Here is a 17,243-nt window from a genome sequence, read left to right on the forward strand (position 1 = left end):
TCTCCAATGGAAGCTTTTGTTGCTGAGGAATTTATTTTCCTTTTCAAGTGAACCACAAGCTGTCCCTGTTTTAGGGAAAGGTCCCTAAGCTGCAAATCACCCTGCAAACACTTTAAAACAAGATCCTGCACACTGATATAGAAGATTCAGTGGTTCTATTCCCACCTGCAGCTATCAGCAATCCCATAAAGAACAGCAATGGCTAACACTTGGGATGCAAGGAGCCCTGTGGACATCTATCCAATGAAAAAATGTCAATCCTAAATAAAGACCAGCCAAGATGCCAACCTCAGCTGGCTCAGAGGTTTGCACAGTGCTTGTTATTAAAAAAATATATATATATATATAAAAAGGATCCATTAGATTAATTGACTATTTGCCCTGACAAGGAAAGGTTGCACATTACTAGAGAAAGTCACCATTGGTAGTTTTGAGAATTCTTATATAAATTAAAGTCCATTTTTATAGTAAAACTCCTTTGAAAACAGTAGCACAGTTTTCATCAGTCTTAACTTCCAAACCATTTTATCAGAAACACGTCTGAGATATATCCATTTATTATAACCCTAAAGAAAAACAAAGGCTGGTGAAGGTCAGTGGGAGTAGCCAAATCCCTGAAGAAATGCATAACTCTGAATTTCATTCCATAACATCAAAACCAGCTCTAATAATCAAGATATTGATCATAAACTGGTAACTAAATGTGAGCTTTTCTCAGATAAATGTTACTTATGAATCATAAAGCACATAAACCACCCTGTAGTTAGAGAAAAAACTATGTTTTTAGAAGATTTCACATAGAGAAAATTAATAACAATATGGTGATGGTTTTAATGAAGCAATTCCCAAAGTTACAGTGCTTGGGAGCTGGATTGCTACTGTACACTCATTTATTTACAAAGCAAATCTATTGGGGTAATGAATACCCTGGACTAAAGCAGAGAATGTACAATTCAGTAATAAAATGGGGCAAGCAGAGCCTGATATTATTTACCTGGGTTCCAAAAGAACTTTGCTTTACACAAGTTTGTTTAAGGCATCTGAAATGTTGCTTTATCAGAGGACTTAAACTACAGCCTTTTATCCTCAGGGAACAGAACTGAAGCAGAAAGACATCAGGGAAACACAAAGCCTCAACAAAAAATTGGAAAAAAGAAAAAAAAAGAAAACCAAAACAAACAAAACACAAACCAAATTAAACAAACAAAAGCCACAAAACAACCAAAAAGAAAGGAATCAACCTGCAGTCCTAATACATGAGTGTGTTTAAAATTTGAGCCAACATTTCAAAAGACATTCATTACACATAATTCTGAATAAGCAGTGCTGTTTGCACAATGCACAAGAGGTGACAGACAGCAGATCTGGTTAGGAATGAGCTGTTGAGGCTGGAAATGTCCTGCAAGAACCAACAAACCAGCTCTGGACTCTGCACTGCCCATCGCTGCCGACAGAAAAATTAAATTCTACTCCCTATTCCAGCTTTGCTCTTCAAAGTCCAAAGGCATTTCATTCCAAAAAGGAAGTCACTTGGTGTATAACATTTAGGATGTGCACTGGGCCAAACTCCCAAGCAAAAGAAACTCCACATTAATTTTTCCTGCACAGGAAGATCATATATTGAACTTAAAAAATCCCATATCTTAATTCTGTTGCACATCAGGAAAATGTACATTTCACTGTTGAAGTGCAGATTCACTACATTTAATCTGCACCCATCACCTGAATAATTAGAATTCCCGAACCTGACAGCACTTCCCAAGATGGACATCCCAGTGTTAAATCCCAAATTGTACCAAAAAACCCAAGATATGAACACCAGCTAAGGCTGGGCCTCATCTCTTCAAATAAGATTGACCTGAAGTCCAAGGCATCAATAATAATGCAAAAGATACCATTGCACTGAGCAATTTATTGAAGCAGCATTTATGGAGTAGGTGTAGATGTAAAAGTGGGGCTTGTTTTATACAGTCAAATCCTTGTCAAACCAGAATATTTAAATCAAAAAACTCCCAGCCACATTTGTACCCTCATTATAGCATGAGAAGCCTGAAACTTTCTGAAACCTTGTTCCCATTTCCCACAATTCCAAAGCCATGTGTCTCAGGCACAGGAGAGGCAATATGATGGTGTTTATCATCATAAATGCAAGTTCCACATTTTTCCTTTTAATTGCAACACAAATTTGGACTTGACTAAGCTGCTGGGTAAGCTTCTCCTCCTTCCCAGCACCCTGCAAGTGCTGTGTTCCAGCTCCCAGTCCAGTATCCAGTGAATTAAAGGCTTTGAATAAACAGGTTTTTCCTGAAAGGATGTTGCTGTATTCTGCCCAGATCATCTTTTATAGCTTCACCAGGGAACAATAAGAAAGAGCTGGAAAAGTTAAGTGGGACAAAACACAAAGTTTTTTTGGGAGAGCACACTTCTGGTTTAGTCCAACTTGAACTTTTTAAGTGTCAGACATGACAAACCTTTACTGGAGATGTTTACAGCACGTGTGATTCTATTTTAGCTGCATATTAAGTTTATCATGTATCTTCCAGAAATTATTTTCCACAATATCTTGTGCTCTCCCTGTGTGCTGAGCTGCTAAGTACACAACTTTCAAAGCAAAATGCTTAATAAGAGTACTCCTTTTAATCTTAGGAAAAAGACAAACATAATTCAAATAGCTTCCAACAAAAGCTCTCTTTAAACAGAAACCCTGAGGTCAAAAACACACAGGAGGGCCAAAGCCCAAGTATTAACGTCAGTAGTAAGTTTATAAAACAAGAACAGTGTTAACTTCCACAGCACTTAACTTGTGCATGTCATACCACATTAGAGTGCTGCTAATCCCACAGATCAGTAGCTGTGGGGAAACAGCACACAAAACACTAATTACCACACAGCTGATGGAGTTGGAGAAAAATGGGGGAACAGGTTTTTAAAGCCCCAACTTCAAGTGCCTGCTGTGTTTTCGAATGATAACCTTGAAATTTCTTGGCATAATTGCTGTTGCTAGAATAAAAATTAAATTCTGCAAAACAAATAACCTCTTTTTTTATGCAACCAGCCATCGTGAGTTATGAAAAGCTTCCTCAATCCCAAATATTAAAACAAAGAGGCACGGTAAAGAAATTTATTTGCGAGATCCTTTCAAAGAGGAAACTTTGACAAACACATTCAAGAAGCTATTTTTTTTTTTTTTTTAATTCCAGCTCCCCGTGAATTTGTTTAATGCACTTATTAAATCAGGCCATTTCTATGGGCAAACAAATGCTGACGTAGAGGTCGGAATTCAAACACGTTTTGTAATCATGAATGTGTTTTCTCAAACATTCCATATCTGCCTGGGGGAAGAGCAAGTCTCCCTGGCACAGGCCCTGGCTGGATTTGGAAGGGGTTATATACCTGGAAACCAGCCACTGGGGAAGAAAGGAAAAAACATTTTGAACAAGTGGATACAATGAGCTGCCCTCATGTCCAGAATTCTTTGAAATGGGCAGTTATTTTCGAGCCTGATTCCGGGAAGAAACACCAAATCTTTTTAAGCATTTTTACAGAAAGCTGAGCGCTATTGCTTCACTTTGCTTGTGCCTTCGGAGAGCCATTTAAAAAAACATCGTCACGCATTGAAGATGAGATCTGGAAAGCTGGAAATGCCTATCAAAGCAAGATTTATGCATTGCATAACAGGCAGGATGTTCCACTCATGAGGAAGTGCAAGTACACAGCCAAAGGAAAGCCAAAACAATCTCGAAGCAGAGCTGCCGTGAAACGCAATTACTGAGCGCTGAGTTTGTCAGTGCTGCTGGGAGAGAAGCACAAGGAATTATTCGTAAAAATTCCTAACTTGGTAAGGTGCCATAGTCACAGTCAAAGCATTTTCATATATTAACTCTCAGGGAAGGCTGTGAGAGCCAAAAGACTCCGGTTTTGGCTTTTTAATTTTAATTCAGGAACCATTTTTTCATTTGGAGACCATTTCCTTTTCAAACGAACACACAAAGAACAATGGCTTTTCTCTTTTGAAAAGATCTTTGAAGAGGGGGAGCCTGCCCAGTGGCTAAAGAACAACATCAAAACTTAATTTCATTAACAGATCTGGTTAAGTCTTCTCTGACCTTGCTGCCAGTTCCATCCCTGCAAGAGGTTCCTACAGCCATTCTCCTTTGGGAATGGTAGGAGACAGGATCCCAAATGGAAAACACCGAGCAGAGAGCACAGGGTTTGCATGCAGCTCCCAGCATCATCGAATTGCAAGGTTATCAAACAGATCACCACAGTATTTTCCTTTCATCTGCACCGTTTGGAGCACCCATTTCATCCCAGGGGCAGCAATGTCTGAAGGGAGCAGGAGTTCCCAGCAGTGGCTTATAGGGAAATTATGCAACGCCATCCTCTCCTAAGAGGAAAAGAGCTCTTACTCCTGGTTACCCTAAGATTTCCATCAGAACACAGACAGAATCCTGTGTGTCACCAAGCTCTGGGACAGAAACAACCTTTGAGAAAATAAAAAAAGAAAAAGAAAGTGATCCCCAGATATTTGCAATTGCTGGTTTACATTTTGCCTTCTAAAGAAACTCATTTTCACTAGATTGCAGCACCACTTGTTAATGATTTAAGCAGCAAAACATAAATATTAAATGAAAGGGATTGTTGTATCAAATTACTCCATTATGTTGCTGCAGCAAAGACAGCTTTCAATTATTTCCTAAACAGGAATCTAAGAAGATTCCAGTAACAAAATAGCCTTGTCCAGTACATGATTGCATCAGCAAGGATACTTTGGGGGGCAGAGAGAGAGAGAGAAAGAGATGCAGAAACACAAATATATAATAAGCAAAATTCTGCTTTGAGTCAGGCATAGAATCAGCATAGCCAAGAAAAAAATAAAAAGACATCAAAGGTCAAATTTTACATCATTTGTTTCCAGTGATTCGAAAACTCACTGTGCTTTCAACATGGAGTGAAAGTGACCAAAGGAGCTGAAGATTTAATACAAAAAAAGTTGTAATAAGCAGTTGTCCAAGATGGCTTCAAAATTAATCAGCATCTTTCTAGGGCTGCAGTGCTGAAGTCCTGCTCTGCTGCCCTGCCCTTTTCCTCACACCAGTGATAGTAACAGACTGGAAAGCACTTCACTCCACACTTTTCCTTTTCTTGGCATGAAGGAGTGTCAGACTTGGTCTTGACATGTACAGCTTCATCAAAGTGTTTATGTAAACAGACACCAACATGCTACACCAAAATGATTTCTTTACCACGACCAAACTACGTGTGGCTGCTATCCTGCGTCTGGAACACCATCCAGAAGTCAAGGTTGACTTTGCCAGTTTCCTGAAATTTCCTTGATGCCAATCCAAGCCCATTGCTATGCCTGTGTGTATATTTGGGGCTTACACACAGCAGCAGCAAGGACACACTTGATCTCATTCTGTCACTCTGAACATCAGCTACGTGTCAGGGTACAGAGGGAATCAAACCGTGAGCCAAGGCTCACTGCAGTGAGGCTGAGAACAGACCAGCTCCAGCTGGGTCCCTTTTTCTGATGGTTTCACTGGATAAATTGGGTATGCTGGACACGGCTTCATTATATTCATTACAAATCCTGACATTAAAATCAATTATTGCTCGGCATTCTAAAATTAGAAGGGCTTTACCTGATGCTGAACCAGTCAGTAGCACTGCAGTAGGAAAAAAAAAGGCTCTAAAGGAAAGTTATTGCCAGCAGCTGCTGTGCTGTCAGCAGGGCCTGCACACCACCAAAAACCTGCAGTTTGCAAAGAGCCCAACTATCCACAAATCCACAAAGCCACTGTTAAATGTATTTCTGTTTCTTTACATCATGAGACACGCTGCACAGTTTTTTATCTTTGAAATTGTATTAAAGTAGGTCACCCCAGTTCTTGCAGCATGGCAAGAAATACTGCAATCACGTTGAGAATTTTTACTTTTGCCCTCATTTGAAGAGCTTGAAAAACAGCCCTGGAAATGTAAAAGAACTCTTGGGTCTTTTAATTCCCCCTAAAGGAGTTTACAAAAGGCATACACACACATAAAAGCTGGGTTTAACTGGTGGTCAGATGAAAAGGACTTCTGGTTTAATTTCTGCTACAAATTAGGTTCAACATTATACAGTTCTTTTCAAATTCATAACAAGTCAGCCCAGAAGGAGAGGCTGAGCTGCCAGACAACCTACCTCCTGCCAGGAGAAGGCCACAGCAAAATATAGGAGACCACCAACTGATCCCATCCACATCTATTTTTAGTGCAGATTTAATGGCCTGTAACCAAAATTTGCTGCCATTCCTGAGGAGAGCAAACTGCACTGATTACCATCATTTGTAAAAAGCAAAGTTGCCCCAAAAATGCTGCAAAAATTACATTGCACTGCAAGCCCGTGTGATACTGTAAAACCAAATACAATCACTCAGTACTTTCTGTCAGATGTGGTACATGGTTGAATAGTTTAAAAGGCCTCAGATCTTTCATACTCCACCAGGCACTTTCCTTTTTCCCCTCTTTGTAGAAATACTTGCAAGTGAATTCCTTCATTGGCTATTTTTGTCTGTGTGTAAGTATTTAGATGAAGCGAAGTGGCAAATATAAATGGCTGGTGGGCAACAGATATTTATGACCATCACTGCTAAAAAAAACACCCCATGAATCACAGCTTGGAGGATCATTCCCACTATGACATTTCAAGTTACCCATATGTTTTTTTTTTTAGTTGCAAGCACACAAATCCTACAACTTGAATGCTCTTTGGGGAGGTTTTTTTTTTTTTTTTCTTATGGATAGAACTGCTCACCTGGAAAGGAAAAATGTTGTCAGCTCTGTTCAAGCTGTCGTCCATCCAGGATTTGGGAGCGAAGGCCGAGCTGGGGCGTGCATACTTCTGCAGCTGGATATGATTACTTGCAAAATTCTTCTTCAAGGGCGAGATGGAGTTCAAGGGGGTTATCCCTCCGTTCAGTCCCCGGCGGTGGTCTCGCCCTTGGGACCCTCCCCACCCGCCGTATCCGCCGCCGCCGGGGCTCCAGGAGGACGGGGTGGGCGACGGGCTTTGGTAGCTGCTCCACGGAGAAGGTGGCTTGTTCAGATTATTGGCCAAGTGAGGCAACTGATTGAAAGCAGCATTTCTGTGTGTGAATGGAGGCGGATGAGGGCTTGCAGGAGACCTCCTCTGTTGCTGATGCTGATTGTGATGATGCTGGAAATGGGGGTGATGAGGGTGGTGCTGGGAGAGGGGTCCGATCTGGGGGGAAAAGCTACCACCAAAGCCAGGGCTGACGTGATGTGGGAAATTCTGAAACAGCAGAGCACCATTATTAGCTGAGGCAGTAGGGACCCCTCCCTGGTGGAAAAAACTCGCATCTTCGTTGATTATTGTAGAAGAAGAAGGAGCGATAGCTGCAGACCAGTTACTGAAACCAGTCAGAGAAGATGCAGTGGATGTCAAGGGCTGTGTCGAAGTACCGAGCCCCGAAGCCTCTTGGTAATCAAATCCTGTTAAAACCGGCGATTCTATTCTTATTTTCTCCTTGCCATTGCCGTTCTCTGAAGAATTATCGCCCTGGTTTTCTTCAGTTTTAGCCTTCTCGGGTTCAGAGAGCATGCCTGCTTCCTGACTCTGACCAGGGGAAAGCTGCTGTTTTTCTAGGGACTCTTGCTTTTCCTGTTGCTGAGTTTTAGATTTTTCTGACCCCAGAATCTCATCCTGAATATTATGGGCAGCTGGAGCAGGAAAGAGCCAAGCTGACCCAGCACTACTGCCATTGGCAGCTGTGTTATTATTTATAAAAGCAGCAGGGCTGGGGGTTGCATTTTGATGATGGTGTGGAGGCTGCAGATGTGGATGAAATCTGACTGGAAAAGCTGACTTATTTCCAGTGTTGTTTTGCACTAACACTCCAAACCCGTAATCCCCCATTTATTATATTTAGGGTTTGAATCCTCCCTGTAAGAACAAGTTGATGTTTAGTGTTTAGCTCGTCCTCTTGCGAGGCAAGATTAGCAAGTATCCTGGTTTTCGCTAGATATTCCAGTTTCTCCCTCCACGCTATTTATTTCAGATTTGGATAAAGATGTTTGCTTTTTTTTTTTTCTTGCAAAAGATAGATCTCTTCAACTATTTCAATGTGTCAATTTGTGTCCGTTTCCTTCCTTTGGCCAGGAGGAAGGGAAAAATAAATCTTTGGTTCACAAAATAAGAGGTTTCCTTTTTCTAAAGGAAATGCACAGCAATGAGAGAATAAGCTTCTGGGGAATAAGGATAAAGAGATTCTAACTATCCTGTTTTTTTCCTCCTCAGCAGCCTTGACTCGCCCATAAATGAGTTAAGAGGGAAGAAAAAAAAAATACAATGACGTCTGGTCCCTCAACCCCTTGGCAGCAAAAAATAGATTTAAATCTGGAATAATTTAATACATCTCTATAATCTAATATATATCTGTGTCCTGTTCAAAAAGAGTCTTTGCCGTGGACAAGGGAAAAATTTACCTCAGGTTCTCAGCATTCAGAAGGGTGAAATGGGGGAGTGAGTTGCAGAAGAGGCTTTTATCCCGTGCTGCTGGGTTTAACCTATTATATTTAGCAATAATATACACCGTGTGTGTGCGTGTGTGGTTGTTTAAAGGGGTGAGATCTTATCTCAGGAAATCAGTATTCTCTGTGTGTTGGGTGGGGAGTGAGTTGTGCAGGAGAAGGGTGGATTCTTGATGCTGCTCCTTCTGGGCTGGGTTTCTGAGCTCGCCAGACTCGCTTCTTATTTATCATCCAATATCTGCGTGTCCTTCATAGGAGTCCTGGCTGTGCGAGGAGGAAGGTTTTCATCTCAGAAATCAGCGTTCACCGTTCGGGAAAGGGAAGGGAGGGGACAGCGAGTTGTGCAGGAGGAAGGGGAAGGAGGTTTTCTCTCTCGCTCTCCGCCGCCGGGAGGGTGTTTTGCGGCGCGGGGCTCGCCTCCTTGCCCGGCAATCGCGGTTCCCCCCGCAGGCGCTCCCTGCTCAGGCACTCGGCATCCAGCGGGGCCGGGCTGTGTGCCCCGCGCGTCCCTCGGGCAAGGCAGGAGGGGTTTTACCTCAGCAGCGCAGCAGCCTCCGGCAGGGAGGGGAAGGCGCGGCCGGCCGGGCTCCTCTCTCCCCCATGGAAGGTGTTTAAGCGGCTCTCCCGGCGGGCTCGGGCTCGGGGCGGGCTGTGGCTCGGGGCGCAGCGCTCGGGGCTCCGGCGGCGGCGGCTCGGCTGGGCTGCGGCCGGGCCGTGCCCCTCATGTACCGGCCGCACCGGGGGGCTCTCCGCGGGCTCGGTGCTGCGGGGAGCCGCGAGGGCGAGGCGATCGACAGCTCTCGGTAAGCCGGCGACGTGTCCCCGGCGCGGAGCCCCCGCTGCCGCCGCCTGGTTTCGCGTCTTTTTCCGTGTGTTTTTCCGCCGCCTTCCCCGCCCCCCACCCCCCCGGCGGCCGCCGCAGCCGGTGCCTCGCTGGTCCCCGCGCGGCCGCTGCCCAGCCCGTGCCGCCCGGACCGAGCGGCCGCACCAAATGACAACCAGCTGGCGGGGGCCGCGCGGCGCTTCCGGGGCGGTGGCGGCCGCGCCCCCGGCCCGCCCCCGGCACCGGCTGCGGCTCCGCCCGGCGCCCGCCGCCATCTTTGGTGCGGGCAGGGACTCCCCGGCTCGGAGGCCAGCCCGGGGCCGGGCGCGCGCCGCCGCCATCTTAGGTGTGGGCGGGAGGTCAGGCGGATGCCGGCGGCGCCGCCATCTTGGAGCGCGGAGCGCGGCGGGCGCCATGTTTGTGCAGGGCAGGGCGGCACCTGGCGCTGGCGCTGCCGCTGTCACTCGCTGAAATTCTCCTCATTCCACCCTCTGCACGGGCAGGGACACACTCTGCTATCCTAGGGTGATCCAAGCCCCTTCCAGCCTGGCCTGCGACACTTCCAGGGATCCAGGGGCAGCACAGCTTCTCTGGGCAGTCTGTGCCAGGCCTCCCCTCCCTCACAGGGAAGGGTTTCTTGGGTTTCTTCCGTATATGCAACCCAAGCTGTCCAAGGGCAATGATCAAAAAGTTTGCCTGGTACAGATCCACTTTATGCAATAATTCATTTCAGGACCGGGTGCTGTTTTTGCACACCTACAGATTACAGCACGCAAGTAAAAATGTGGTTCAAAAATAAGTACCAAAATCCAGTGAAATTGAAATAGCTATATCTACATGCACCAGTAGGAAAATCAAGTGTAGAAGGGAACATGCAGGAGCATTTCCTTAAAGGTTTTCACTTAGCAGAGGGCTGTCCACTGCTAATTTCTGCAAGAGGCTTTCCAGCCTACCCAGACACATGACTGTAATTTGGATTATACTTCTACCAAACCCACTATTTCCCAACGATTTTATTAAATAAACTTTTCCTGTGCGATCATAGACGCCTTGTTTCGATGTGTGAAAACGGCCTTGTTTACATACGGTGGAAACATGGTGAAAATGTAATTACTGGGTTATAGTTTCCCCTTTTGTTTACTCTTTGCAACCTCTGTGAGCCCATCTGACACTGAGGATTATTTTCCTTTATGTTTCCCTAGTCAGACTGTTGTTATTATCCTCATCATCCCAAGGTTCAGGGTTAACAGGCACTTCTGTCAGAACGCCACGGACCTGGCTCCAGCAGCAGATTGCTGTTCCATGAATAGTTTGGGAAAGACTGAGTAGATGGCCTTAATTTAATTTCAGGCACACCCTTGCAATGCATTGGGGTAGATGCGGATGGACTGGAGTGATACGAGCAGAATTTCCAAAATCTTGCTTTAATCACTTTCCTCGGCAAATATCGTTTGCTGAAACCATGGGAGTTTCCTCAACGGCTGGTGCTGGGATGGTTCAGCTGCCCAGCAGGATTTCTGTCTATTTATTCAAAATCTTTGAGAAAAAATGCCTGAGCAATATGCAGGGATTGCAGGCACCACATTAGTTACAGAGCAGAAATCACTGGAGAAAGTCAGGAGTGTCTATAAGAAAGTGAATTTAACAACCTGTGAGGAAATTCTCACTTTGGTGACTGGATGATGTAAAGAAAGTCTCAAAGACTGCAAGGAATGGCAGTGCCATAGAATCATCGAATGGTTTGTGTTGAAGAGACCTTCAATATTCACTCCAACCCCCTGGCATGGCAGGGACATAACATCAGCCACTAGACCAGGTGTCTCCAATTTTTTAAATCACTCAAGCCATAAACTTAAATCGCTGGAGAGTCATATTAACCCCTTTATTACACTGATTTTGCTGTAGCTTATGCCATGACCTAACTTTTGGATGAAATTTGAATCATAAGATTCAAATAATTAGCAAACCTTCACCACAGCAGTAAAGATTCAAGACTTTTTAAATGGGAAGGAAAGGGGAGAGTCCTCTCAGTAGCATTTGCTCACACAGAGTGGTGAGATTCATGCCCAGATTTGCTGCCACATGCACCAAATCACTCCCTGCAGCTCGGTCCTGATGTATCCAACACTTTTCACCTGAAAGAGATTTCAGCCTGAATGACACTTGAAGTACTTTAAGTCATCATGGTACCTTTTGCTAATCACCATCAGCATCTAATGGATTCATTTCTGGAAGCACTTTAACTCTTCTGGGTTCCTTAGAGGAGAGGATTCCTCTGGCCACTCCAGCTGCCATCATTAGGCAGCTTTAGCTGACGACTGCCAATGTCTCTGCACTACCCAGGCTCCCCCCAGCATCACCCTGCAGGATCACAAACCCCTTAACAACCTCTTCACTGCGAGCCTAAACCACAAGTGGGAACATATTGCTCTCCTCTGAGGATTAGATTTCTTAGCCTGCTTTTATTCCGACAGTCTTACTGTGAATGTCACATAATAAGTGCTTGACCGTGACTCAGGTCACAGGAAAAACTGAGGATGGCTGAACTGGTGTAGAGGAATCTGCGCTCACTTTTGCTCAGTCAGAAAAAATCCTGAGCTCTGTGGTTTGCTCGGCCTTTCAGTGTCCCCCACCCAGTGAAACACAGCGAAGGGGAATATCTGCAGTTTTGTCAGGTGTACTCAAAAGGCCCTGTGCCTCCTAAGAGGTAGAATTGCTGATGATCATTTAGCAGGATAAGCTCACAGATAAACTGAACCTGAAAGCAAGTGGGATCCCCAGGAAGCAGCCTCTCCAGCTCAGTCACACGGCTCATCCTGGCAGAGCAGATGTGCCGTTTGTGATACACTCCGAGTGTTATCAAATCAAGGTCCCATTGAGCGAAGAAGTGAAAGGACTTGCAGAGCTGAGAAGGAACTCCTTGTGAAAATGCCTTGCCAGCAACCCTCTCTTTTCTAAATCAAAGGGCTGCCAGCTCTCAGGCATCTGCTGGTTGCAGCTGTCACGGTGTCATCCGCAGGGAAAGGTGAGCCCTCGGTGACTCAACAGCCGAACGTCAAACACTGACACTGCTCACGCTGCAGAAACATCAGATTGCTGCATCTGTTTCACACTGTTGGTGGGGAAACAGAGGATTCAAGTCGCGTTTAAGTCATCTTCTGCCCTAGAAAAAAAGGAGCAGAAAGAGGATAGGAATCTCTCTTCTGAGGGCGGAATTATCAGCTGTTTCTCGTGTATCAAAGACTGTAACTGATATTTTCTTGAATGTCAAAAGGCCTATTAGGATGTCCAGATCTCCAACTTTATACTAATAATAGTTTCTGTATCTTGTCCACCCAACAGCATATTAACACAATTTAGTAAATCAAACTTAAAGTCAAAATCAACCCTATGCTTACAGCACAGCGATTTTAGGAAGGGTGCAGTGGGATGTACTAAAAGTCAAAGGGATCATTCATAGGGTTATTAGTCACTCAGATGTTCCTCCACATTCCTTTAGGTCTAGTGTATCACAGAAGACACAGGACTTGTTCACATTCAATGGTAATAAAAGCAGCCAACAGACCTGAAAAGCTGCATCAACATTTTATCCTAAACAATTGCTCCAGGAAGGCTGAGCTAAAAACCCCAGGCAAGCTGTCAGTAGCTAATATTAGCCTACACACACAGAAAATTTTTTAATTCCAGAGCAATTTTCAAAGACTGCAGAAAATGTTCTCTAGACTGCAGAGAAAACCCAACAGTTCATTTTTGTGCTGATGCAGCTGCAACTGCTGTTTGCTAGATCCTATCTCAGTTTGGTCATTGCAATATCAAAGTATGATTTTATAAACCTTTTAACTCTTGTGTAAAGCACATTATACATGCTAATGGCTTCATTTGACTAAGCTGCCTTCGTCATTTTGCTGCAGCTGGGTGAAGGTACTATATATTGATATACCCTCATATGTTAAGCAACCCCTTAATGGAATGCATTGCCTTGGAGTCTTCAGTCTTTATGAAAAAAGTCCTTATCACTGCCCAGAGAACTATTTTGTGTGCAGTAATTATGTAATATTAATGAACAGTATTACATACAACTATTTTCCAGCCCCACTCTTTGTATGGCATGTACTTTAGAATGACCTGACACTGCAAAAATGCCTCTAGCTTCCATGGCTCATGCAAAATACAATAAATACATAAATAATTTAGAGGAGGAAATAGGTAGTGTTGCAAAGGCTGTGGTGTTCTCACCACTGCACTTCAAAATCCGTCGATGTGACCTTTGCAAATGCACTTTTCTATTTTCATTTAAGGAGAACGCTTCCGTGAGCTGGACCAAAAAAAAAAAAAAATCCACACAGGCACAAGAGTTTTAAATTGGAAAGCTCACTTTATAATCTTATTTCTGCAATTGTAGAAGGAAAGAAGCACCCAAGGGATGAGCCAGGACAGTGTGTCCAGGGATACCACCAGAGGCACCTGGAAAGCAGTGCTGTGAATTCCATGGGAAAGAAGCTGTTTATCCCATGGAGACTCAGCTTCTCAAAGTCTTGGGGTTTGGAAGTTTTTTTTCCGCCACTTCTCAAATAAATAACTGCTTATTTAATTCCTGTTAATAAAGGAGGAATGCAGGGCTGTGTCAGGGGCCAATTAGTCAGGGCTTGCAAAGTGTGTTGGTGCCAAGTACAATTTTTACTGCAACTCGGTGACACTTTCATTTCTCAAAGATTTCATAGCCTGCTCATTTACAAAGTGGGCTAGTGCCTTTGGGTATTTGGGAAGGGCAAAGAGACAAATTGAAAAGCATCAAATCATTTAATTTCAAAGTGCATTAAGCACACGCCTTCCAATTTTCTGACTAAAATGTTCGTTGGCTTTTTCCAAAGAGGTTTATATTCAGGGCACAGAAATAGTTTGTGGATTTGAGATTCCTGAAATACTTAACAATGTTATTCAGGGGAAAAAAAACACAGGCTTCTTGTCCTAAAAAACCCAGATTCACGTGCAAAGTGTTAATGAACCCAAGTGACAGCTTAAGAATAAAAATAGCATAGCCCTCCCTTCCCCCACAAATGGTAGCTAATCAAACATTTTCTGGAACAGAATTTCTGACAAGCCTGGGATATCATAACAAAAAAAAAAAAGCAAAAAGAACAATGTTAAGAGTCCAATGCAGAGAGAACAAAATGAGGTTGGCCTTGTTTTCCACCTGGGAGGCACAGTACCCCCAGCACCTGGATGTCCTGACTCCTTTTGGAGCATTGCTTGCTGGAATCTGTAGTCTCCAGGCTGCATCTCCATTATTAAACAGGAGAGCAGTGGTAATCTGCTCCATTTTAGGCAAATTGAGTGCAGCTCTTTGGCTCCTGGCACATTCCCAACACGGCCCTGAGATGAGCATAATTCCACAAAATCCATAAGATTCAGAGCCCATGGCTGCCACTGTTCCCCCTTCCCATGCCTTGCAGGTAATGGGAAGTCCTTGGCTGGGGTCCTTGCAGGGGACAAAGATATTCTGGAAGTGCTTAATGAATATTGGGTTTCTGTGTGCTGAGGGAACCAGTTCAGGAGAGACTTCCAGTTTGCCTTGGAGTTCCCTACCTGATGGGTTTCATGTCATATTTCTGCTGGCAGGGCAAAGGAGGGATGTTGCATATTCAGTGCTCCCCTCCTCGTGCCTTGCAGGGGGAGCAGGGTGTGTTTCCTCAGAATAGAATGAACTCTTGCTTTCCAATTTTTCCCCATGTTAGGAAATAGGTCCTGTCTCATTACTGGTGACAGCACATATTGGTAGGTCATAGAGCAAAGGGAGAGCCTTGCATAGAACAGCTGGGGCCCAGAGCCAGAAATCTCATTAAAGTAAGCTGCTGCTATTTCCAGCCTGTAATAGAGCTTTGGAGCTTGATTATATTCAGTGAAAGCAGGTCATTACAAACACAGTGCTTTTTGCATATTATCTAAATTGAAATAATAATATGTTCTCTCCTTTCATGTGCTATATTGATAAATCCCAACTTATGAATGAAACATGTTGATTAGTTAGTTAAAAATAATTAGTTCCATATTATGCCTCCAAGTTTAAGGCTTGATTAGTGCAAACAAATAACTTTTCTTGATAATAAGTCATTTACAGAGTATTCTCTTAAGTGGAGCACACAGGCATAAAAATAATCTGCAGCAATGAATTGTGTTATTTGTTCTCTCTTTTCTCTTTGACTTCAAATATAACAGTACTTTTAGAACTCGAGAGGCACAATATCTATATGCAGATTCTGATCTCAACAGCAACTGCTGCAGTGCCACTCTGGCATTATTTGATGGAGGTGGCAGAGCACCAGATAAGAATGTGACCCATAAATGTTCTTTGATTCAGCCTTTCTGGCCACATAGCCCCCAAAGAAGAACAATTATTTCTTCTACTGACTGAGAATATCACTCTGTTATTTAACTTGCATTTAAATATCCTGATATTTGCATCAGAAGTGAGCTAATGAGTGGGTTTCCTGAGCAGTGGAAGTTCTTTTGAAGGAAAACAAAACCCTGCATGAAAATTTATTTTCTAGTCATCAGTTCACTGGAGCCAGCGCTGTTCAACAATATAGACACTGTTCAACAATGTAGACAAAACTTAAACCCCATCCTGAATATGAACATTTTCCTGAAGCAGGGCTTAGGGCCATCATAAGGACAAAGTAGCTCCCATAGGGTTTTTCTGACAAAGATGAGTCCAAAACTGTGTCCACGAGACATCCCTTAAAGAAAGGCTAAACCCTGATAGGATTCTGGGATAAATACTGCAATAAAATTAGATAACATCCTGGTAAGAAGCCTCAACTCTGTTGATACTGCTGTCTGTGCTGCTGCTCCCACCTACAGAGCCCCTCTGACGGAAAGTTATGGCTCTCAATTATCACTGTGAAAATCCAGCCCTATTTTGGGAGTGCTTATAACTTGGAGTAGTCATCGAGGTGTGGGAGTTTGACGGCGTTGTTGGAGAATAACAGCCTTCGTGTTGAGGCGCTGAGGCATGACAAGCCTGCAGGAGGCAAATAACACACCTCTGTAGAGCACTTTGGTAAAACTCTTCCCTTCCTATTTGACAGGAAAACTTGCAAAGCCTGGGAAGAGGACCAGACCTGCTCTTCCAGGCTGCCAGGAAGGGAATTCACTCAATGGCAGCAGCTGTGGTCTCAGCAGATGACACTGACACCGCCAGCTTTCCAATTCTACAGGATCACCAAACAGCCGTGAGGTAGAAATGCCTAAATCTCTACTCTTTTGTGAAAAAACTGAGGTGACTTACTGGTTAAAAACTCTTCAGTCCTTCCCAGTCCTCTCAGAGAGCACTTACTGAGAAATGGTAATGGTTTACAGTCTCAGAGTGCTTTTAGAGCACTCAGTGTCAGGAAAAATGGCATTAACCCACTCCCCTCCCCATACTCTGGACCTGTTTCTCAATGCTAATCAGGAGTAATTTCACTGAAGTGAACAGAGTTATACAAGACCTGTGTAAAAGTGGAATCAGATCCATGTATCATACATTTAAGATTCCTGGCAAAATTTGCTGTATTTACTTGAGGAAATTAAAACATTTCAGAGTCTGGATGATTTAAGGGCTATGTTCTTACTTCCTAGAAATTAGAATGGTACCTCATGTAATCAATAAATGTATAAAACTGTCTGAAATTGCAAGTATTGCAGAGGTCAAGAGTGGAAAAAACACAGCTGAAATCACTTTACATGATATACTGGAAAAGCAACATTATTTTTACCAACAGCACAAGGAAGCCATTGCAAAAGGCAAGAAACTGATTGAATGGTCTGGCAAAGAGCATTTGTTTTATAAAGTCAATTTTGCCACTTCTGTGGCAAGTAAAACACAAAATTAGACCATTCAGTAAAG

At 43.7% G+C, this 17,243-nt stretch overlaps 1 protein-coding gene across 2 annotated transcripts in view; it reads right to left on the minus strand.

The window, feature by feature from the left end:
- The window catches only part of CPEB4 (cytoplasmic polyadenylation element binding protein 4), a 39,050-nt gene extending 29,539 nt beyond the window's left edge, over positions 1 to 9,511 (minus strand). The window contains exons 1-2 of one of the 2 annotated variants that reach the window (XM_085073985.1): positions 9,068 to 9,511; positions 6,797 to 8,796 (exon numbers count right to left, since the gene is read on the minus strand). In XM_085073985.1, coding sequence (XP_084930111.1) covers positions 6,797 to 7,918 — 1,122 coding nt within the window. In that variant the 5' untranslated portion in view covers positions 7,919 to 8,796; positions 9,068 to 9,511. Of the gene's footprint in view, positions 1 to 6,796 lie in introns of both variants that reach the window. The other variant, XM_085073986.1, reaches the window with a different exon arrangement.
- Between the last annotated feature and the right edge of the window lie 7,732 nt (positions 9,512 to 17,243).

Source organism: Lichenostomus cassidix, chromosome 13, assembly GCF_008360975.1.
Source record: "Lichenostomus cassidix isolate B80296 chromosome 13, HeHo_3.0, whole genome shotgun sequence".
Lineage (NCBI taxonomy): Eukaryota > Metazoa > Chordata > Aves > Passeriformes > Meliphagidae > Lichenostomus > Lichenostomus cassidix.